Source organism: Mesitornis unicolor, unplaced genomic scaffold (genome assembly GCF_000695765.1).
Source record: "Mesitornis unicolor isolate BGI_N332 unplaced genomic scaffold, ASM69576v1 scaffold45336, whole genome shotgun sequence".
Taxonomy (NCBI): Eukaryota; Metazoa; Chordata; class Aves; order Mesitornithiformes; family Mesitornithidae; genus Mesitornis; species Mesitornis unicolor.
In genome coordinates this window covers 29,227-53,543 of record NW_010193870.1, presented here as the reverse complement: position 1 = coordinate 53,543, position 24,317 = coordinate 29,227, and the positions used below count along the sequence as shown (strand labels likewise).

The following is a 24,317-nucleotide window of genomic DNA, read 5'->3' as shown; positions in this document are numbered from 1 at the left end:
TAATTACAAATATTAAACCAAAGTTCCTTTGCGTAACATTCCTCCTCGTACTTCATCTGACTTGGAGTTTTTCAGAATGACTTTAACAAAATGACTTGCTAAGGATGCTGATAATAAAAAGTCAGATATGAACAGGTCAAGAGCCTTGTATGGTGAAGCAAGAATGGGGGGCATTAGAAGTGGAAAACTGTTTTTTAGTATCTCCTGAAGGAATGCGTCAGAAGAAATAACTTCGACAGCCGCAGTAGAAACATCGTGTGGTCTGAGCACTGCAAGTGGGCGTCTTTATCAAAAACAATTAGTTCTTGAAAATACTTCTGAACTCCAGCTTGAGGTCCTATTTTGTTTGTGCTTCTTGCCAATGAGAGGAGTATGAAGGAGCATGAAGAATATGCTCGTGTCCAAAAGCAGCTAATGCACTTGGCAATCTGTACAACAGCTTGTTTATCCAATAAACATAATGTGCGATAGTAGTAGTTCCCGAATGTAGATGTGCTGTAATGGAAATTGCGTTAAGACTTCAGTAATGCTTTGAAAAGTCTGCAGTTGCAGAGCTTTAAAGGTGCTTTTTATGATCAATATATGTGATTTGCTTTTACCGTCTCGTAAAATCTGTCAGGACTAAATTAGTTTTCATTTTTTCAATCTGCTACCAAGTGCAGTATTTTGCATTACTCTTTTGGGGGATGTACAGTCAGATCAGCATAACTGAAATTGGGAACATTAAGTTATCTGCAAAATTAGCAGTTCAATTGCTTACAAAGGAGAAAATCCGATGATGCCCCTTCAATCACTGTACTCAAAATACAGCATCCATGGCTCTGTTATAGTGTGGCAGTAAGAGGATTAATAGAAAAGGAGAGTACATTGATCCCAAGAATTTTGAGATCATCCTTATGTCATGGGAAGGATGTCCAATCTCCTGGTCAAGCCAAAATTGGCTAAATCTATCCAAGTTCCTAGGTTTTGGTGCAACAACTGAGAAGTGTTTCTAGTTTTCTTTGCTTCTTGAGAGAAAAACCTTCCAAGTATAACAGTTTGTTAAATTTAGTTTTATGAGGATTGGATGCTGCTACTTTTAGATTTGTTTTAAACTGGAGGAGGCGCTTAAATTATGCTGTGTTAAAACAAAAGCAGAACACATGCCAAGTAGCTTTTGCACTATTTTTTATCCCTTCAGAAGACCCAGTTACTAGGAATAGACACTTAATTTAAAAGTGGGTCAGTTGTCACGTATAGATGTTTAAATAAACCATGCAAAGCTCATGTTGGCTCTTATGAAAACATTAATGTATCTACTAATAAATATAAGGTGATAACAGCCCGAAGACTTACTGCAATACAAATTATCTTTTCCTTGCTTTACAGGAAAATCTTCACTGACGATTCAGTTTGTGGAAGGACAGTTTGTTGACTCGTATGATCCAACCATAGAGAACAGTAAGTAAATCACGGACAAGCTGCTCTTCTCTAACTTTTATCAGGAGCCATGACGGCTATACGTATTACTTCTGTGGACATTTACATATTAACACTAAAGCTCACTAGTTAACTGTTAAGTTTTATTCATCTTTTAAACCAATACTTAGCAAGCTTACAGTATTGCAGCATGGAAATAACTGCATGTTTCGCTAAACAGCTAAACTGTCCTGTGACACTAGATGAAGGAAAACCTGATCAATCTGGTTACAGTGCATCTCCTTCTTGCATTACATGCATATTCTTGGACATCTGCTTCCCATAATACAGCCAGGGCATTTTGAATTATGTCATACCTACATGAAAATGTGCCTCTCTCTCTATACACATATATATATGTTATTTCAGAGTCTCAAAGTGTCTCATTTGATCCCTCTGTACAGATGAACACAGAGCTAGCAGTAGCAGTCAGGTGCAAATGACTACCTTAGAATGTATCCATGCTGTGACCACGATGACATGATGGACTTTTAAATTACTCGTTTCCAACTGCTTGATAACAAGCCAGGTGCACCATCAGCTTGCTGCAGATACTGGGTAACTGATTTCTCAAGTGTCTTCTTTCCCTTAGCAGTTTTTTTAGTATTAGTGCCTTTGTGAATAGCTAGCATAGCAAGCACGTAAAGATACTAATACTAAAAACACTGTCAAGAGCAACAAGTCACTTCAGAGGCAAATTACTCGGTGCTTGTTATAATCCAACCAGCTCTTTCCGAGCTGGCAGTGGACATAAAGTCCTTGAGCAGCTGTGGTGCTGTGCTGAGTAACTTGATCGCATTGGCTCACTTTAATCATGTGGCAAATAAAACTTTGATTTCATGATCGTAACCCTGGAGTTTTTGTATTTTAATGACTTCTGAAATGCAGTGGTAGCACGTATTTTTAGTTTCGAACTTGTGCAGTAGGTTGTTAAGCCTGTGTGATACTCTGGGAGTTTAAGTAATCAGCAAAACAGGTTTTCTTTTGGGTGTATATGGTAATAATTACAAATCGGTAGCTATCAGGATAGTTTACTCAGGATAGTTTTATTGCTTAGAACTAAAATTCAAATGCTACTTTTTGAAGTAGCTCTTAATTCTTTAGCGAGTCAGGGTGGATAATTTGTCCCTTGATCTGAGTGATCTGTTAGTCCTTGTACAGAGTTCATTAATGTTAACACTTTTCATCGTCCCTTTTTACTTTATTTGTTATAAATAAGCTTTGTCCTGAATTAAAGTTGCTGACAAAATACTGGAAATTAAGTGTCTGTGTTGTAAATTTTAATATTTGGGACAGGTTATTTTTCACTGTGCTATATAAATGCAAAATATTTAAAGTAATCTTAGTTTTATGCAGGTATGTAGTAAAGAATAAGGCTTGAGAGACATGGAGTCAAAGCCTCTCTGAAATACCGAGTCTGCATTTTGTTTTAGAGTTCTGACACCTTGGTGCAAGGTTGGCTTGTTTCATCCTTTTGCCTGTAACTGCTGTTAGTAGCTCTGTAGTTGTATGTCTTGCACTGGTAGCATTTCTAAATGCTATAAAATGCTGTTTCTTAATTCTATAAGAATACACTCTGGATGAATTCTGCACTTATTTGACTCTTGTAGTCTGCACTGCTCGCTTGATTTGAACTCTAAACACTGAGCATGCCATGGCCATGAAAACTTCATTGAGCAGGGGCTTCTTGAAGAGGCTTGACTTTTGCCTTGATTTCCTCTGTGTTTGGAAAACAAGCAGCATTATTCATTTGGTGAAAGTCTTGCGATCTGTGACTTGGCTGGGGGAGTTTACTTTCTGAAAGGTAGAGAATTGAAGGGCCCTTCTTGCATCAGAACACGTTGGGAAGTGGGGATTGCAAACGTAAAAGATGTGCCCTGAGGTTCAGGACAGCAGGAAGTCTGTCACGTCCTTAAGCCCTGCTAGAGAGGATGTTTTAAAAACGCTCATGTGAAAAACAGAAGAGAGAACACTGATTTACCACTAAAATGTAAAATATTTTGAAGGTTTGTTCTTTTTTTTTTTTAAGACAGACATGTGAAACTAGTTTTGATGGAATTAATGTAAAATAATTCTTTTGATTGAAGTTCTTGATCTTCTAAAAATGCTTTCTTCTAAATACAAATCTTCGATCAGCCCACTCTTTTGACACTCCCAGCTGTAGATTTCTATTCTGTGCAGAGTTGTAAGACACAAAGTAGGTAATCAACTCTTTTATTATTTTCCTAGCTTGTAATTTCCAGTCTGTTTGACCATGCTGACAAAAGGGATGGAGAAGTCCAGGTTCCTGTACTAGGGACAATACTGGAGAATGTTGTATTTTTCCAGTGCTTTGCAGCAGGTTATAAAACCTTTTCAGTTTTCATGTAGTGACTGGGTCTACTTTAGTGTCACAAAACTTGAAAATGAACAAAATACAGGCTAAAGAATAGTCTGGCCTGTGTGATTTCCGCTTTGTCTCCAGAGCGTTGTTACTGATAATTTATTGCAGTATTCCACCAGCACTGGTGAAGGAGTGGAAAGCTGTGGTACTGCGGGTAGCTTAACCTTTATAATTTTTGTCTTCAAATAATAAAACTTGCACAAAAAATGAGTCTGAAGCTGAATTGTTTAGAAGGGAAGCTACACTTAAGCTCTTACAGGTACAAGTTGCATAAGCCTTGAACAACAGGAATAAGACCTTTTACTCTAGTGTCATTTTCCTGGTGTAAAAATCTCTACCTTCTTTGGAAATGGTAAAAGGAAAATAAGCTGCATCGGATTTCACTTGGTGTTTGTTAAAGTCAGCCACTGCTTCACTGCTGCCTTTTCCTTTGCTCATATTGCATTAGAACCAGAAAAGTTAGTCTATTGAACATGTTAGTTATATGAACATGTGAATTCACTTGCTTCTACTGAACCTAAGTATCAGGAAAAGTAACTTGTAGTGATTTGTGTCAGCAACAGGGATGAGAATTAATTGCATGGCAAAACAGAGTTTCCCTTTCTGAAAGTCCCAGCAGGATTGACACCGCGATGGGTGACTGTTCTGGAGTGCTCAGGTGGAGAAGGCAGGGGAGCAATTCCTTGTGGGAGTGTTGGGAAGAGAAGGGAGATTGCTGCAGAGCAGGAGTGTGTGCAGGGAGCCTGGATGGGGCTCTGAAGGCAGATTGGGTCAGATGAGCCAAGACCGGAACAATTTAAAGCTCTAGAATTTTACTAGAATAAAAACTAGAAGCTTAATTTGGAACTCAAAGCAAATAGGTCAGAAGAAATAGATAATAGAGATGTGCATATAAGTGCCCCCCACCCCCATCTTTGCAGGGATGTCTCTGGTTATCATAATTGAGTGATTTTTGTGTTGCGGGAAAGCTGACTTTGCTTGCCCGAGTGTTAAAAGTGTTTTCTCCAGCTCCTCTGAGGCCTGCCTGGCTGCTTTCTGCTTTTCCTTGCAGTTTCGGAGAGGCTTTTAGCGCTGTACTGCAGCTTTGTGGTCTTCCTTTCTGCCCTGAACAGGTTCGGTAGCTCCCTGTGGGAAGGAACAGTCTTCCCCCAAGGGCTTCCTGCCTCCGGCCTGTGTTTTTAAATACAGTTTTGAGTGGAAGCATATTAGAAAGGAGGAGGGGGCTGGAGGCACCTTAGTAGCTGTGGAGGTTTAGATGGGTCTGCTAGAAGCACCTTTAAGGTTAAACTTCTTCCATGCATGTCATGGCACCTGTCCGGGAAGGCTGAAATAGGCTTCTTCCCAGGCACTGATGATGAGCAGCCTTCTCGAGGGGTGGGAATGAAGCTTCTGGGAAAAATTAAAAATAGCTCTGTCGCGTTACACATCTCAGTGTTGTTAAAGATGTCCTGGCAGATTAGCGACAGGCATTGGCTTTGGAATGAAGACAAGTAGAAAGGGATGCAGAAAGTAGTAACCGAGAAACACCTAATGAGGTGGTTGTATTTAGCTACCAGCTCTGTGGGAATAGTGTTACAGCACTCTTGTAACCTTTACTCAGTGACCCAGTTGATCTAAAAGTCTGCACTCTTATGCTTGGTACTCATTTTTTTTTCCTAATGGCTTGCTTTAACATTTGAGTTACACATGCAAATAATTTCATTCATGTCAGTCTAATTGAAATATGCTTGATCTTAGGGTAACGATGATCAGCAGCTGATGGAGTTGCCACATGAGTTCCACTTCTGCTGAACTGCAGCAGTGTTCAGAGCTGCACTCTGCATGTAATTTTACCAGGGCTTTCTCTGACAGCAAAATGGCTTTCATAGAATCACAGAATGGTTTTGGTTGGAAAAGACCTTTAAGGTGGAGTCCAACCATCAGATTTAACTTAGGAACTTCAGTTGTTTGTGACGCAGCTGTTTACTGCTGCACCCTGAGCTGTAGGTACAGATCTGGTGCTGTGCTGTTCACTGCAGCACCACATTCTCCCAGGTTTCAGAACTAGGAACGACTGTAGGTGAAGGTGGGATTTACAACTTTCTTCATACAGCTGCACTTGAGTCGCGTGTTGCAAGCTGTAAGCGTGTCCTGGTTTCAGATCTGTGTGCTTTGTGGAGCTACAAAACAGGTTTTACCCGTGCTTCAGCTGGTGAGCAGCACTTTGCAGATGCTTACGTTATGTCCAGGACTGCAGAGATTGTTTAGGTCCGCTGAAATCTGCCCTTGGCATGCCAGGAAGAGCTGCAATGTGCCATGATTTATCATCAGTTGTGTTTGTCTTGCTCATAGACACAGCAGAAGGCAGCGTGTCCCAGGATGGTAGGTGAGTTGGAAGTGAAGACTTCCTCTGGATCATGGGGACCTGTGGATCAATAATCACATTTAATAGAGCTGCAGGTTTTTTTCCCAGTTGAAAATCTTACCGGAATATTTTTTTAAAGCAGAGAAATGGGAGTCATTAATTACGACTGCATCCAAGCAGATTGGTGTTCTTGCAGCCTCTGCACTGAACTAACAGTTCTCCTCACCCAGTCTGTGGTGACTCCTCCACTGCTTCCCTTCCCCTGGCTCTGTCACACTCTGCTCCATGCTGCCAATGATGTCTTTGCTGGGTCTATTCTAGGCTTCTAGAATAGTCTGAAAAAGCTGCCCATCTGTCTCTCTTTAAATATTAACTTCATGAAGCTCTTGAAGCTACTTTGATTGCAGAGTGCTTTAATGTGTATGTGAAGTGTCAAGAGACTGAAGACTGTTCCTTTTAATGTACCTGTTAATGCGGTACCTCTCCAGATGAGCCTGTTTTCCCTCTGACACCACGCAGTGATACTGTGTATAGCAACACTGCGTGTTAACATCTGTTCAAACAAACAGTTGCTTCTGTCCCCAACACGGTATTCATCCAAGGCAGAAGTTGTTGTGGCTTCTTACTTCATAACCCTAAAATTTTGTGCAGCGATGTCAATAGCATCCAGGCAGTGATGTGAGAACGTGTGCTAAAGCAGCTTTCTTGGGGGATAGACAGCATAAGGTAGGAGCCTTCTCTCTGAGGCACCATTTGAAATTGCACTTGTCAGTGTTGTAATGGAAACTGTAGGTACGCTTTACACTCTTTATGTAGACACTCTTCATTAGTTTGGCTTTGCTGTTGGAATTGCACATTTTTAAAAAGGGTGCTTTGATTTACTAGGTGGGTTGAAACCTCCAGTTTCAGATATTTTGTCCCACTTACTCAGACAATACTCACATTGTGGGGACCTGACAGGGCAATGAGCATTGGTGGGGAGGAGGAGAGCTGGCAAACTTCAGACCCTGTACAAAACCTAGAGGGTGTAGGCAGGGGACTGCACAGCGGGGTCGAGAATATTCAGCTTTGCAGCTTCAGGAAGATTCAGAGTATGATGAGCAGGTCAGTGCAGTGTTAGCTATTTCTGTGCTCATCACTGCCACAAAAGATGGAGCTTTTTATGACTGCTAGAGTTTAGGAAAACCACCTCAACCAGAAGACAGTGCGAACTGTAATCAGTATATCAGTGCTGTCCAGTGATTGTGACTTGAGTGCAACACGAAGGCCAAAGCAAAGCCCTGAAGCCAGGTTTGTGTGCTCTGGTTGGTACACGTAGTGCTCAGTAGTGCATTAGTCCTACAGGAGCTGTGACACTGTTTGCTTCTGCAGTTGCATAATGCGAACACTGAGTAAGATTCCTCAGCTCACAGCGCGTTGGCATTTCATGAATCTGAGGAAGAGAAGTGATTCTCTTCACTTTCAGGGACTGAATGTACTTCCTGAGGACTAGATAGGCTGGTAGCAACGTGGTGATCTTCTAGCTAAATTCTCAAGATGTAGGTTTACTGTATTTGTAAGTTAGGCTGTGTGTGGTTTAGCCCTCAAAGAATTTTTTAAATCCAAATAATTCACCTCATAGTATTTACGTTTACAAAATTGATCTTCCTGAACTGCTTGGAAACCAGGGAAAATGTCCTATAATGAGTTCAAAGTTAGCTTTGATGCTCATTGTATTTAAGCGTCTTGTGTTACCACAAATTGCAGTTGAAGTCTGTTAGAAGTGCATATTGAAACCCTTTTTACTCTTTTCTTTTAAATAAAGGAGAAACTGCTGCAGCCAATGTGAGAATCTTCTGAAACTTGAAATTTTAAAGTAAACTTCTGAGTTTCATCATCTGCAATTTGCTGGTTAAGAGTACAGCCACCTGATCTCGCCATTTACTACTACTTTAAAGCCTTTAATTGAAGTTCTTTTTGTAGTGCTTTGGCTGACCATGGCATAGATGAGTGACTTTTGATCCCTTGTGTACAAGTCTGACATTTATGTATCTCTTGTTTGTTGTAGCTTTTACAAAACTGATCACAGTAAATGGCCAAGAATATCATCTTCAGCTGGTTGACACTGCTGGTCAAGTAAGTTATCTTCCTTTCTTTGAATCTTTCTTCAGAGTTAAGATGACAGTATTCATAGTCCTCTAGAGCTAAGTTGGTGGTGACCATGTGTTCAGAGGTGAAAGTTAACTGAAATGATTTTACCTTGTCATTTAGTCACCAAAGGGCAATCTTTAAAGGCTTTGTTTTCCTCCTATCAATTGAACATATGCCTAAAAAAGTGAACAAGCAACTGCCATAACCATACCAAAAATTAATCCATATTTATGGACTAAACTCGCAGTCTTGCTTTAGATGGAAAGTGTCACTTCAATAAGCCATGGAGGAGTTTTTCATTACTTTTTTCTTATTTGTGTGCTCCAGCAACACCACTGTGACTTACAGCCATGAAATAGTCATGGGGAGTAGACAGAAATGCATATAGGTAGTACTTATCTACCAATAAACTACTGCAGTTAGTTTACATTTTGAAGCAAGGGATGATTCATGCGTCCTTCTGCTCCATGTAATGATGGGGAGTGCAGGAGGAGACACAGACACGTGTCCTGTAGCATGGTCAGGAGCTTTGTGAGGTACAGGTGTGCATTACACACTGCTGCTTGGCTGACCTTGTGCTGCATGTTCCACACATAACCTTTGGAAAGGCTTTATATTAGGAAAAAATAAAAGAACAGGGACTGTTAAACCCCCCTGTATTTTCATCCTAAACTTTTTACTGCTTGTGTGTTCTTACCTTCTGTGAGTTCAGATATTGTGCCTTTGGGTTTTTCCAAACTATGAGTAGTATTAATGGTAGTGTTGTAAAATATACTGCCAGTACTTACGGCTTTAAAGCTCTTGCTCATAGCTGGGAGACTGTTCAGAAGGGTTGTAACCTTCTAGGTATGTTTGATGGCTTTCTTTGAAGAAAACTGTGTAACTTTAAAATTAATGATACTGTGTTTATATGGCATCAGTTTGTGGTGCTAATCAGCAGCACTATATCCACTTAAGCTGTCAGAGGTGTCTGAAGTGATTAGGAACATGATACTGGCCATGAGTGCTGGAGCAGGATTGTTTGATGGGGAATAGAGGAGAGCAGGGCTGAGGTGGGCAGGCTGTGAAGGGGGAGCAGCAGAGCAAGCTCCATAGGCTTCACTTAGTGCCAAGATAAGTATGCTTGCCATGTGTCTCAAAGTGTAGTGCGGTGATAAAAGCTTCCTTTGAGGAAGAAACGGCCTTTTGGGAAGACAGTGTAACTTCACCAGTAACATGCCTCTATTGCTGAGGTTTATTTTCAGGGTTGATTTAATGTTGTACAGTATTGTAAAACCAAAATAGCTTCTTTCCCAGCCTGTGGTTATTTTCAGATTTGACTCTTCCTGTGAATGACTTGAACTTTTGAGTTCTGGCTCACAGGGTTAGAGGGGAGAGATGCGGCTTGCGCAGATTTCTGTCTCAAGTCTGTCTTGCTTAATGATCCATAGGGAGTCCTGTGTATACAGCATAGCAAGGATTATATTGCAGATTTGTTATATACTTGGCTATGGCCTGAAAAGTTATAGCTATGATGTTTTATCACATTCTTGATTCGACCCACGAGATCCAGGAAGCGTAGCAGCTTTTCTTCCTTCTCCTAACAAGCTAAAAATTAAGTAATGAATTAGAAACAGGTGAAGTTATGGCACTTATTTTTCTTGGTACGCCTCTTCTGTCCTGTGCCTCTCTGCTTTTCACGGTTATCCACTCAGATTTGCATAGTTCAGTTCAACAGGAGCCTTGGGACAGGATCACAGCAGGGGAGTGCAACCAGAAATCTTACCTGACACTGAATTCCTGCAGGGGCAATCCTGAGAAACACCGGGTAAAGGCAAACAACCGCAGAGTTGCACTTTCACCTGTTTTACACGCAGAGCAGCGCAGATCCCTTCTGTGTTGACTTTGGGATTACGCGGTCAACTAAAGGGACAGTTTGGCATTGTGATGAAGATGAGGGAGGGCTGCCCCCAGTGTGTAGCAATAAAGGCATCTTTGGTCCAGTGTTATTCTTTCAGACTTTGTTAGCTGGATCTGTGAAGTTGGTTTATAAAAGGTTTTTCCTCATTTCCCAGTTAGGGAAGTTTGGTTCCTTTTGGCTGTCTGGATAAAGGCTGCGTGATTGCACTGCTCCATCTGCTCAGTTACGACAGTATACAGAGAGGTTATGTGATCTTAAGCTAAAATTAACATCTTAAAAGCATAGGTTTAAGAATTTGAGAATTAATTCGTTAAGAAGTATGGCTCTTGTCAAAATGAAAGTGTTTCTTGGGAACGTCTACTAGAATAATTTAGATTTTTAACATGGGATTCATAGTGCATGTGTTGCATTTCCTGCAATAGTCAGTCTGTTTCATTTGCTTATTTGGTCGTTTCCTTTTGTACAGGGGTAATAAATTCTGTGATTAAATTTCTAGTTTGTGTGTTGGGTTTTTTCTTAATTAAGCGCTTGTCATATAATGTAAACTTCTAGTTGTCTGAAGCAACTAATAGTGATATTTCTTGCATCTACAGTTGATAAGCATTAATTTTTGTCGGTAAGGCACAGTTAGTCACTTCCTAACAGATCCCTTAGGTAATTCAGATGTGATCAGTGCCACTTGAAATTAGAAACTGCTAGATCCTGTTGTCAGCTGTTGAAATTAGGAGTTTGAAATGTATCACTAGCAAGATAAGAGACATAATTGCTAATTAGTGGTAGGACAGAGTGGATGTTTTGTACTAATATCAACTGATAATTAAGCAGGGTAAGAGGATTTGGGATAGCTTTAGCTGATCCATAGTCTTAGAGGGAATAAACTAAAAAAGCTGTAGGTTAAATTTTAAGAGTATACAGACTGGCTCAGCTTTTTCTTAATTTGGTAAAGATTCCACATTAGGTGTTCTTATTAAAAAAACCCCACCTAATTCTGAAAGTACTACCTATATGGAATGGTCCTGCACTTCATGTCTTACAAATAGATCTACTGAACTGTTGGTGATCTGCCAGCATCAAGTCATGAACTGTGGCAGTAATTTTAAATGCAATGTTTCTCCTACAGGATGAATACTCCATATTCCCTCAGACGTACTCCATAGACATCAATGGCTACATTCTTGTTTATTCAGTCACGTCAATAAAAAGGTAAAAAAATCTGTTGTGTTATTCCAGTTCAGATACTAACCAGACATACTCTGGTTCAGCTCCTGCCTCTGCTATGTTTTCTTTATATGTGTCTAGTCCACTGAACCTCTCTCTCCCTTAGAAGTATAATGGAAATAAAAATTAATGGGTTTTCAGAAATTTCCCCTCAGATCCAAATGTCACAGACACTTTTCAGACTAATATGCAAGGTACTGTGGAAGAAGCAAGACAGTGCTGAGCTCTGTTGTTTTGAGGTGAAAGTACACAATGATTTCAGGAATAAATAGAGGCTGTTGCTCTAGCATCAGATACAAAGGTGGATTTAAATACGAACTGAAAGGGCACTGTTCATTTATGTGAAGTACTTAATTAGTTGCTTGATCAGTCCCTTGGCTTTGTAGCTCATCACAGTACTGAGATTCCTTTGACTTCTTGGCTTGGATTGTTCTGGTTAACCATCCAAAGCTTTCATATAAATAGCAATGTATCAATGTATGACTTTTAGTCTGTAGAGTCACTCTTGCCATGCTGCAGCAAATACATTATTTGAAACATTTCCCAGAGTATTCTGTCTTCACTGCTGGCTGCAGTCCGTTCTGACATCAGGACAGTGTCCACTGTAGCTGGAGTCATTTACTTGCAAGAAGCATTTCAACCTTCATCAGACTTTGTCATCTTCCATTATTTTGTCCCTTCTGTCTGTTCATCTCGCTTTGTTTAAATACCGGTCATTCTCTAATACGTATTTTCTAGTATGCACAGCATCTTTGTTTTGACAGCCAAATAAGATTATTTTTAGAAATTTTTGTTTGCTTGAGTAAAATTATTAAGACCTTAGACCTTTCACTCTCTTCACATGGAAGAGAAATTGATGCTTCCCTCCTACTTGCAAGGAAGCTGATCAGCTCTTTTTTTTTTTTTTGTCCATTGCTCTGAAGCAGTCAGAAGTGGTCATCTCAAGTGCTCTTTAGTAGACCACCATAAAATACAGGTAAAACAGCTTGCCTGTTGGCTCTTCCGTGCTTCTCAAAGAAAGGATACGGTCTGGTTACAAACTTCCATTGCTTGCGAGGTCTTTGATGTTGGTCAGGTTTTGGCAATCCTTCATTCTGTGTTTTCATCTTTAGTTCTGAAGTAGGGAAGGGCGAGCACATGTGATCTGGAGGAGATGCAACAGATGTTAGGTTTGCATGTGTCTTTAGAGATACTAAACTAACTTTTTTTTTAAGTCGGACCTTCATTGTTGGTGATGAATAACTGCTATGAATTAGGAGTTCCTGTTTTCAGCCTCTAGAAGCAGATGATTGTCTACTTAAGTGAAGATAAAAATGCTCATTGATAAGTGGTACTGCGAGGACAAAAATGTGTTTTACTAAAATCAACATAGATCCTTGGAGGCTTCTGCAGTTTGTACTGGTTCCAGGTTGGCGGCTAAAGGACGTGCTCCTTTTCAGCTACTCCAGATGTTGCCTCGTGATGTCTTGAGCTTAGCAGCCCAGATAAATGAAAATGTGTGTTTCTGCGGTAGCCTGCAATCAGTTAAAATAGAGACCAAATTATGATGAAAATGCTAACAGAACAAGATATGTTAAGACTGTAATTAGACTGTAATAATTTCATCAGTATTTTAGTCTTGATGCATTTATTCCAAGTTTTTTAGTTTCTTCCTTTAAATTTCCATGTATCCATGATCTTGTCTTGTTTGCTCCCTTATTTCTGCATCAAGACAGTGTTAGGAAATAGGGAGATCTTCTGCAGTACTCTGGTAGCATAGATGACTTGCCCAGGCAATCTCATCTCTGTCACCATCTGTCCTGACCTCTGTCAAAGTCTGTGGATTGATCTGAGCATTGATCCAGCAGGGACTAGAGCTTTGACAGCAAACTTAATAGAAATGTCTTTTTAAAATGATTATTTTCCCAGCAAACCTCCAGTGGGAAGTTTAAATGGGACTTGAGTGAAAACTGACGCCCTACTTTTTTCATATTCCCAGGCTCTCAGCAGCAAGGTTACTGGAAGGCTTTTGCTCTAGTTTGGCTTAATTAAATTCCAATTTTGTATCTTGCTGTTCCGTGATTTTGTGTAACGCGTTCATCCAACAACTAGTATTTTTTTTTCTTGTTACATTTCACACATCGAGCTGTTTGCTGTAACCCTATTTGCTTGACAGAACTGGGAAGTCTCCAGATCTTGTGCTCTTCTGTGACTTTACTGACCAATCCAAAAAGAGTATCGTATCTGTCTTAAACTCTGCCTCTGCTCTCTCTAGCCTTATTAATTTGGAAAGCTTTCTAGAACATTAAATTGATCTGGTGAAGCCAATTTCATTCCTAGGAATTCCTAGCAACTTGTCTCTGTGTCAGAATTGTGTTTGATTTTAGCACTTCTCTTTTGATTTCCGCCTTGATCTGTTAACAAGGCTCAGTTTATTCTTAGTATTTTTACCAAAACTGGAGCTTGTGAACTATGCTAGGCAAGCAGATAGACACACAGGACTGGGAAATGAGGAGCCCACGTTGAACACTGCAGCGTTGTGCGCTGGAAGCTCAGGTGAGGGCTCACTGGGGTGCTGTGCCATGGCACAGCTTTTTCCAGCTGTGCTGGGAGCAGCCCTAGCAGTGGAAAGGAAGCGGTGATTGTACAGTGCTGGTGATTCAGTTGTCCTGTGGCCAGTACACTGCATCTTTCCTCTTGCTTCAGACTGAGAAACAGTTTTGTGGTCTGTAGCAGAACTTTTTTATAGTATTTTTGTTCCTCTTTCAGTTTGCAGGTCACCTAGTTTGGTATATAGCAATGCCTTTCAACTTCGTTACAACCAAGCTCGATTCAACTCTTATTTTTGAAGTAATTATAAGAATGAAAGTCCAGGACAAGTCCTCAAGACCAGTATTTCCCTGATTACCTTTCAGCATAAGCTCTTTGTAACCCTAATGTCCTTCCATTGATTCCACATTTTTATGTAATCCGTAGTACTCGAGTTACTAATAGTAACTTGTGCCAGACTAAGTCACACTTTTGTTTGCAAATAACTCATTTTCTTGATAAGATTTACTGAAACTTTTAGCTGAACAGGGAGAAGTACTGTGTTCTACTCAGTGTCGAAAACTATTGCTGAAGTTAGAAAAATTGACCTACTTGACAGAAAGTCCTTAAATATGGTAGCATTTATTGTTCTAGAGGTGTTAAGTTTTAATGATTCAAGTAGCTTGAATAGTATTTTTAGACACCAGTTTTTGAGAGCTCTGCGTTGGAAGTGTGGTTGAGTGCTACTCTATTTTTAAGATTTTCAACTCTTTGTGAAATGAGGTACAAGTCAAGACACTGCCTTTAGCTGACAACCTTAGAAGTTGGAAGCGTTTTAGTCGCTTTTTTGTTGTGTAGTTGTGTGTCCTGTCTGTAAATCTGTACCTCTCTTTTAAAATAAATCCGAATCATGCACTTCATGTACCCCCATTTTTTCTGTACTGTAATTAGAGGAGCTCTTCAACCCCATTTATAGCCTGTTCTCAAATGCACTAAATGTCAAGTGCAGTGGATTTGGTTAGTGAGGTTTCTGGCTTCTTGGTATTTCACAGTACTGCTTCTTACCTCCCTTCATCCAAACTTCAGGTAGGTGAGCAGACAAGTATTTTAATAACCACTGTTTTGATGCCATCTTGCAGATCGATTTACTCACTTCCCATAGAGAACTAGAATTTAGGTTTCTTTTGGCTTTTACATAAATAAAACTAAAGTAATAAATATGAACTAGGTGTTCTTAAAAAATAATGTGTTCTTTCAAGATGGAGTGTGTTTAACGAAATACTTCTTCTTTGAAACTGCTTTACTTTGAAGTGCTCATCCAGGATCGCTGGACTCCAGCAGTTAAATATCTCACTGCAGATAAAACCAGACGGGAGGTGGGAGGGAGGGGCTTTTAATGGTCCTGTCTTAGATGCATCAGTCTTAGGTAATGTTATTTATTTCTGCAAGTATCATACCTGGGAAGGGGAGGCTGTAATGGTAGGCATAGGTGAGTCTGCTGCTTCTGGGACCATTTTGTCTGTTGTACACAAATCGGGAAGACTTTCAGCACCTTTGTAGTTCTGCCACTATACATAAAGTTTTAAACACAGCAACCTACATATGCATTTAATTGCTTGTGTATTGGGTATTAAGGATAAACATCAGAGTGCATGTGTGACTCCATCCCTTTATTTTGCAGTTTTGAAGTGATAAAAGTTATCCATGGCAAGTTATTGGATATGGTGGGAAAAGTCCAGTAAGTAGTGACACTTTCATCTCATTTCATTGCAGGCATGTTACTAGTGCTTTGTTCAGTATACTATAACTGTGCTGAAGTTCTAAACTTTCTTTCACAGAATACCCATTATGCTGGTTGGAAATAAAAAAGACCTGCATATGGAACGGTATGTGAACTCCAGTACGTGTGAAATGCGAGGCAGTTTTTTTGTGGCTGCAACGCGTCGCTTTTGTTCTTGGCTTTCCGTAACGAAAATCAAATTGTAGGTTAAAATAAGGTACTGGCAAAGGAATTGTGTCCAGAATGTCAACTTGGAGCCATGAACTTCTGTTGTAATGTTGACTTTTGCTATAAGGTTTCAGGGAAGGACGTTTAACACTTTGGTTTTTAAAAAACAAGTAACAGAAGTGTATTTTTTACAGCTGTAAAATACCAGATGATATTACAGATTATGAAAACAAAGCAATACTTTGGGCAACTGCTCCTCTGGGTCACACAGCAGTTTTACCTGGCCCAGTAGTGTCTATCACAGCAGCCAAAAGGAAATGCTCTGGATCAGACTTCACAAGACACTCCTATTACATGCATTTATGTGCTTCAGTACTCTGAGGACTTTTCTGAAGTATCAAATTCCAATTCTTTTGCAAGTTATAAAGAAACATGCTTTTTCTTTTTGGTCAGGGTGATCAGCTATGAAGAAGGGAAAGCTTTAGCAGAATCCTGGAATGCAGCTTTCTTGGAATCTTCTGCTAAAGAAAATCAGGTAATGGATTTAAGATTGGCTTTATTTGAATAGCAATGTAATGGAATGACTCACAGCTTCACTTAATAAAGGAAGCTAAAATATTTGTGTGTACTCTGGAGATATTTTGTGTAGATGGTCGGAAACAAAGTGACTGCATTCAGGTTTATGTATACAAGTTTTTCCATGCAACTGTAAATGGAGGGAGGAAGTGAAGAGCTGAAAGTTAAGCTTTACTGAGCATAGCAGAACAACTCAGATCCACATGCTGGGTGGAGCAGGGTCTGTGATCTGCTGCAGTTACCTTAAATAGGAGGTCATTTGCGGTTGCAGCAGAGTGAGTTGGTATAGGGGATGAACCTCGCGTTTTAAGGTGCTAGGCAAGGCTCGGTCTCAAATGTGGGGAATAATCATTCAGTGAGTCTTCATGGAGGGACAAACAGGAAAGTGTCAGAATACAGCAGAGGCTGTGAGGCACTGCTGTGGTACAGCTGGAGTGAAGCTGCACGATCTGACACCTTATAACACACATATATTTACACTCTCTGGTTTCCTATCACAGAAAGAAAATGTTTAATTACGTGTTAAATTAAATCTTATTCTTGGTTGCTCTAAAGAACTTTCTTTAAAATGCCTCCTAAATGTGTTCTGGTATTTGAATTTGTTCCTGTAGTTGTTAATAATACTTGATCATTGATTTGACACCTTCTGTATATGAGGTACAAGAGGCTCCTAGTTTGAGCTTGGAGTAGTGGATAACTGCTGTGAATCGAGGGGGAGGTGTCGTCTTTTTTTCTTTCTTTTTCTTTTTTTTCCCCTTTTGGTCTCAACAGTGTCAAAGCATTTGCCTTTTTGAAAATACAGACACATGATAAGGTCGGGAGAACGTTGTCAGGCTGATTTAAACCAAATGAGTCCTTTTGCAGAAAAAACACTTACATTGTCTCATATTTAACTTAGCATATCACACCCTTGGTCTCCTGCTTGATAACATCAGCATGATCTAAAGGGCAATCCTACAGCTAGGACAGGACCTGTTTAAGCAGCCTTTCTTTCCTTCTCCCCGGTCCCTAAAAGTGAAACAAATAGCTGTTGTCCAGTGTCTGTTACCAACAGTTCTGCAAGTTACTTGAGTAAAGTTGGAATTTCCCTGGGAGAAACACTTGGATTTTTTTTCTCCAGTTACGGTGTACTTTGAGTTAGTTTATCGGTGCTTCTGTTTCTGGCGAAGACTTGCATTACCCTTGTCAAAATTGGGCATGATGGAGGCATGAAATTTCTCAGTATCTTCTCTGTACTGCTGGAGAGCTTCAATTGCATACCCAAGGAAACTAAACTGAGTGTAAAGAGTAAACCAGTTAAAAACATCTGGGTTCTAACCCCCTTTATTTTAAATTATTTAATACTTCTGTGTTCAACAAAGCTATTGTCTGTACTTTTTCTTCTGGCATATGTTCGCAATGTGTAACAGTGTAGCAATTCATATCTAGCAGAATTTCTTACTGATAACTTCTCTGAAGTTTGTATTGTTCTGGGATCGAGGGGGGGGGGAAAGCTGTATATATTTATGCAAAGAAGCTACAAGCTTTATGTGATGCTTGACAAGTCTTGCATATTAAATTGCTGCACTAACAAAGTCCCATTGATTGCTGTGTATCTGTGTCAGTTCCTTAGTCTCAAACTGTATTAAGTTATGCTGCCAGCTGAAATGTAGATAGCAAACTTTGTAGCCTTCAGGGAAATCAGAATGGCAATTGTATGTCAGATACTAAAAATTCTGTACAGTCCTATACAAATACCACCAACAAAATCACAAGTTATATTAATTCTTGCTGTCAGAGCTGTTTTTACCAGGGCCTCCTTCCAGCAGGATCCTTCAGGGTAGCAATCACAGGTCACTCTGAATTCTGGAGACAGATGCAGGTTGTTACAAACAGGTGCTTGAATACAATTTCTCCTTCGTGCCTCTTGGGTAGTACACTGGGTAAATGTGTCTGCCCTCGGAAGTTTGGGATATCCTGTGTCACCTCTGAGGTGGGTGCCCACAACGTGTGACCGTATTTCTTGCTCTCTGGCGTGCTTCCTTTGGAGGCCTGGGATGTATGGAAGAAACTGTTCAGGAGCCCAAAACTGAGACAGCTGCCTTAGTCTCCCTGCAAATAGTTGCAGAGGAATGCTCACCTCCAGAGATGAAGACTGAGCTTTGAGAGCAAAGTGTGGAGTCCAGAGCTGCGAGGCTCTAGGGGTAGGAGACACCAGGAATGGGACAGCATCCCTTCCTGTGAGTTAGACCAGGAGCACTTCTGAACTCATGTGGGTTTTTTCCCTCAAATCCTAATTTGCTGGGATCAAAAGAGCTGATATCTAGACCTCTATCGAGACAGGATACCTTCTCTTACTCTGAATCTGTCTCTGGCTTGGAGGAAGAAAGGGTTTATTTTGAACTTAGTTACAAGGTGTGTTGTCATTCTCCTGGTTCTGAAAGTTCACCTTTCGTAGGTCAATGTTACTGGAGAAAGTCTGTCAACACTTTTTCATTGGAAGTTCATCCAAATCACCACCTGCACTGGCTTGGTTACAGCAAATGTAACTTGCCTAGCAAGATTAAGCCTAAACTCCTTCCAAAACTACTACAGATTCTTTTTGCTTTAACAGAAAGCTAATTTGATGCTTAAAGGGATGAGCTGGAGAGGATTGGGAATTTAGAGCTTAAGTACTTGAGCAGAGAGCTCAAACCTTCCTGGCTGGGGAAAACCCTGTTAATCCATTCTCTCAAGCCTAGCCGTCTCCGCTGGGTGGATGTGGAGCAAAAGAATGACAGTTTCTAGTGTCCTGGTCTGAAATTGGTTTGGCTTGTGACTTCTTCACAGCACTGAGGAGAGGAGTAGGTCTCATTGCTGTAGGGGTTGGTTGATTTGGGTTTTGCCTTCATGGTCTGTCATGTATAGCAGCTCTGTTTGCAAGGAACTGCTGAAACCAGAGCAGATGTTCCCTATTACATGTTCTGATAGCAAAGGCTGCTTTATCCCTAAAAGGGGGTGGGAGAGCATTGACCCTTCTCCCTTCCTGGAGATGGTTCCTGTTTGGAGCATCTGTGGGTGTCCTGGGAGCACAGCCCTATTATACTGGACAACTAAAATAGCTCTGTTGATTAACATCAGCAAATTAGATCTATTCTGCCAGGAGTTATCAAAAGATACCACATTTGGAAAATGGCATGACTTTGAACAGATACAAAGCAAGAGAGGCAAAGATGGGAGCTGCAGTGAAGGTAAATGGTAGCAGCTGACTAGAGTTTCCCAAGGTCAAATATATTTGAGGCCATGTATCTGCTCCTTCAGACTGATGACCTGGTAGGACTTTTGGAGGAGCCTGTATATCAGCAACGTATCAGTCATCTTGGGAATTCCCTGTGCTTTGAGAAGGCAATTCTGAGACTTAGTGGAAAAGACAGCTTTTAGATTACTGCTGGGCTGTTACTGGCAGATCTTCTCAGGCTGCTTAATTATTACCAGATACGTTGGACTGCTTTGGCTAACTTCAGGAGCTTCAAGCCTTTCATGTGGAATACCCTGCTTTGATTCACCTAAGCCATCATATAGTACATCATCTTAATCCCAGTACAATAAAGTGGCAATGGTTTGAAATGCAACCAGAATCCAAATTGGTCTTAAACCCTACTGAAGTTGGGAGCCAACTTTTACTGGAAGAATCTGGGGAGTAACGAGCAGCCAAATTGTGTTCATCCAATTGTGCAAAATTCATTGGATAAACTTGTTTTAAAAGGGGCCAGGAAATAGCAAAAAATCCACTTGCCAGAACAGAGTTCTCTTTACCTGGGCCAGTGTGTTTGGGCTGGCAAGGGATTGGTGGGGTGAGACCTCTCTTCCTTACCTGACTGTTCAAGTTCTTTTGCCCAGTGCTGTGCCAAGACTTCCAATGTGAGCTGTTGAGAATTTCCCCTTAGAAATAGGAAAGGACGAGCTGACTGTGACGGCCATGGGCTGGATTTGGGCGTTTGCACCTCCCTGTGCTGGCTCCTAGCAGCGTGTTCCCAATTCCCCACAGCCCTGGGCTGGCTGTCCCGCTCGCACCAAGGGGCACATCTGCAGCAGCAATTGAGCCGCTGGTGTCTCTCGCACGGTGCTGAGCTCTCTGGGCAGCGTGTACTGCCCAGGCTGACATTTATTTTGTTTCCTCAGGGGAGAAAGGTAGAAGCAAGCCAGATGGCTTTCTGTGGGCTAGGTGTGACCCACATTCTGTAATTGGACCATATGGAGACGCATACATATAAAGTCTGGCTGTGTTCTTTATTCCTTGTCACAAAACACAGCTTCCTGCCATGTTTAAAAGCTCATTCTGAAATACTTCAGCATATTTTGGATGAATTACAAATTCCTAAGGGTTAACTGTAGGACAGTGATTAAGCCTTCCCAATGAATACATATTTTCTGTGAAATGAATTAACAAGCCCCGTGAACTCCTGCATCTTTGTGTTTCGAATGACACATCTCTGACACAAAACGTACAGCTCCTTGGTTGGCAGAATAAGTTGTGAAGGTTTTTTTAATAGATGCCTCGAAGCAGGGATATAAAGAACTTCTGCATTAAAAGGAAAGCATGGAAAATGTCAGCTCCACGTAGGGAAACATTGGTGCAGTATATTTGTAAATCTGTATATCATCAAGTTTTGATTATGGGAAACTCTTCATTAGTGGCATGAGTTTGATAGCAATTGCAGTCCTGACTGTAGTTCTGGAATCTAATTTGCGCAGGAAATTAGTTGTATAGTGCTGGACTAATGAGCCACTTCTGCCAGAGTCGGTTGGGATTGCAGGGAAACGCCTTTATACGAAGGAATGCTCTTATTTCCAGCTGATGAAGTATTTTAAATAGTTCCAGAGATAGCATTGTGCACAAACAGTGTAAATATGAGAAATCTTTAAAATTCAGTCTAACCTTGTCAAGATTGTTGTGGGGCTGCTTCAGTCAGTGGGATTAATTTGGAAGTGATCCAGTTAAGAAATACACCTTGTAGAGGCAGAAAAACATCTGTCGGGTCAGAACACACAGCCATAAATCACAGGGTGCTCTTCAGCCTGCTGATTAAAACCAACAAAAGCCCCTTTTCATCCTCTTTTGTAGTGTGACTGCCTTTATTTAATGAATATACTTTCCTTCTTAAGGAGTGCATGCTTGGAATTCATGAAACGAATGGCTAGAGGTCAAACAAACTTAAAATGGCACGTCTGAGGTGATCAGTGGGCCATTTCCAGACTGAAGATTCTCATGCTGAAGTACTGATCATACAATGAACCTTCAGCTTGAAAATACCTTAGAGAAGAGTCCTTGGCTGTAGTATAGATTTTTTTAGTTCTTAAATTACTTCTAGGCAACCTCAGAAGCTGTATGTTGCAGTTTCTGCATATTCTGATGGAGGCTGGTGTAAAATTTTGAAACCCTTAAAACTGAGTGAATCCTGACAATACCAGATGAACAATGTGAGGTATTTAGTACAAGTGGCATGCACGATGCTGATCTAGACACCTTATTCTTCCCATCTTTCAGTATCCTGAAACAAAACCCCACCCAAAACCCAACTACACTTAGGGCCTAGTTTGCCTTGTGTTTTCCCCTCGTGTTCTTGCACCACGTCTAGCACTGGTCATACCTATAGGTTAGATGAGAAAAACAGGATTATTAAAGGAACCCTCATACTGGGCTGTGCAAAGTCAGTGTTCCGGGCTGAAAAATGTCATTCTGTAACCACTTGGACCCTTAAAGATTACATAGAGGAGATGAATTGGTTTATTCTCCAGAGCAGCACAGCATCAAAATCTTCAGTGCTGTCAATCGCTCAGTGCAAGCTTACTATTTAAAATACAGCCAAATTACAGTTATCAGCTCTGTTGTGAGTCTAGCTCAGTTTAAGCTTGCCCTCCCTGCGGTGACAGAGAAAACAGTTGGGGATTGCTGTGGAGTCGGGGTTTACAGTTTTCAAAAAGGCTGTGTTCAGAACTGCAATTACCGTATTTTCCTTTCTTGATTTTGGAATAAGCATTGGGTGTGCATTAACCTGCTGGCGTAGCGAGTAAACTGCTAACGTCTTTCTTTATTGCTTTTTCAGTATTTCGGCAGTTTCTCCTTACCTACTGATGTTGTGCTCTCTTTGCAGACTGCCGTTGATGTTTTTAAGAGGATAATTTTGGAGGCAGAAAAAATCGATGGGGCAGCTTCACAAGGGAAGTCTTCATGCTCAGTAATGTAATTCCACTGCAAAGCCTGAAAACACTGGGAATACATTCTACCTGAAGGAGCAAAACTGCCCATTATCTTTAAGGATAAACTATGCTTCTTTTTTTCTTTTTTTTCCTTTTTTTTTTTTAATTTTTTTTTTCTTCTGTTAACCTGAAAGATAAACAGTTGGTTTGGAGCCTTTCCCTTCAGATTATGTTAAACTCTGACTCCTGTGCAAATGGCTTCACTTCCATTTTCAAATTTTAAGCAATCATATTTTCAATTTATATATTGTATTTCTTAATATTATGACCAAGAATTTTACTGGCATTAATTTTTCAGTGTAGTTTGTTGGTTAGAATAATCATCAAAATGATGCATATTGTTACACTACTATTAACTAGGCTTGGATATCAGTGTTTCTTTGTGTTAAATGTATACTTGTAAATAAAATAGCTGCAAACCTTAAATGTTCTGGTTATAATTTTTTGTTGATTAGTTTGTATCAACTTTTTTGTGTGAAGAACATTCACCTGCTGACCTTAAGAGGAGACACGAGGTCCTTGGAGCCAGTGGATTGCTTGAAAGCTGTTTGTGAAGGGATCTGAACTGGTTTTGCTTGTAGAAACTCCAGGCTGGCTGCGTATCTCAGCACGGAAAGAAGGCACAAGTGACACCTTTGATTTGGAAGGGGAGGTTTGGGTGTTCAGACAACCTGAACTGTTTTTTTTTCCTCTGTAATGGGTAAGAGTCCTGGAGTAAAGAGTACGCAGAGCTGTCCCTAGTGTACACCTGCACTGAGGCTGTTCATGTGGGCTTGAGCGCTGTCAGGATGGAGCAGATCCATCCAGGTCACGAGCATAGACCTGCTAAGAAAACAGAAATGTCGTTTAAAATAAACCGCACCTCCTGAACAGATCGCTGTGGGTTGTTGATCGTGCGTTTCTGTACTTTGGCAGCTGGATAGCACTGGGAGAAGTGAGTGTGGTCTGGCAGTGTCAGCATCTTTGTTACCTGCTTCGTATTTAAAAACAAAACCCACAACAGCAACAAAAACAGACGAGGCTGATCTGGGAAGAGTTAATGAAATGAAGTGCTTCTGATGCATTTTTGTGTCCACTTGAAAACTTAATTTCTGGCAGGAGGGAAATATAAGGAGAACTTGAAATGTTTTGCAACCAGCATTACCTTTTGTATTTTGGTCTATGGTGAAAGATAGAAATTCAGCATGTCCTATCTCTTCACTTCTTGTACAGTGGTTCCCTAATATTACATAGAACATTGTCTAGACCCTTCAATTACCAACGTCTGTAGGAAAATCTCACTTATTTTCTTTGGTCACCATGAGATTAACTGGTCTCCTGGTAAAAAAAAGTTGCCTTTTCCCTCCATTTACAATATTTCTCAAAAGTTTCTGAAAGCTCATTTCTGTTACCTGAATTTTTACACCCTGTGCCAAATGCATTGGTGGTCGCTGGCTGACGGTCACACATGATCGGCTGCTGAAGCTCAGTGAAGTCAGAGGCTTGTCAGGGAAACGAGTACATGGTTTTATTTCTGAACTAAATGGTCTGGGGCTGTGTAAAGTTTCCTTCACAAGAACCTGCAGCGTTGGAAGGAGAGGGTGGTTTGGCTGATCATGAAGTTGCTGAGGATTCAGAAAATGATGTGGAGCAC

General features: G+C 40.6%; 1 protein-coding gene across 1 annotated transcript; it reads left to right on the top strand.

Moving 5' to 3' along the window:
• Positions 1–1,368: 1,368 nt before the first annotated feature.
• On the top strand, positions 1,369–23,110 carry RHEB (Ras homolog enriched in brain; the record flags this gene model as incomplete). Its single annotated transcript, XM_010187606.1, has 7 exons — positions 1,369–1,440; positions 8,233–8,300; positions 11,336–11,418; positions 15,623–15,679; positions 15,780–15,827; positions 16,343–16,424; positions 22,579–23,110. Coding segments are annotated over 7 exons (503 nt in total), but the record flags the coding sequence as incomplete, so codon positions are not given.
• Positions 23,111–24,317: the final 1,207 nt, after the last annotated feature.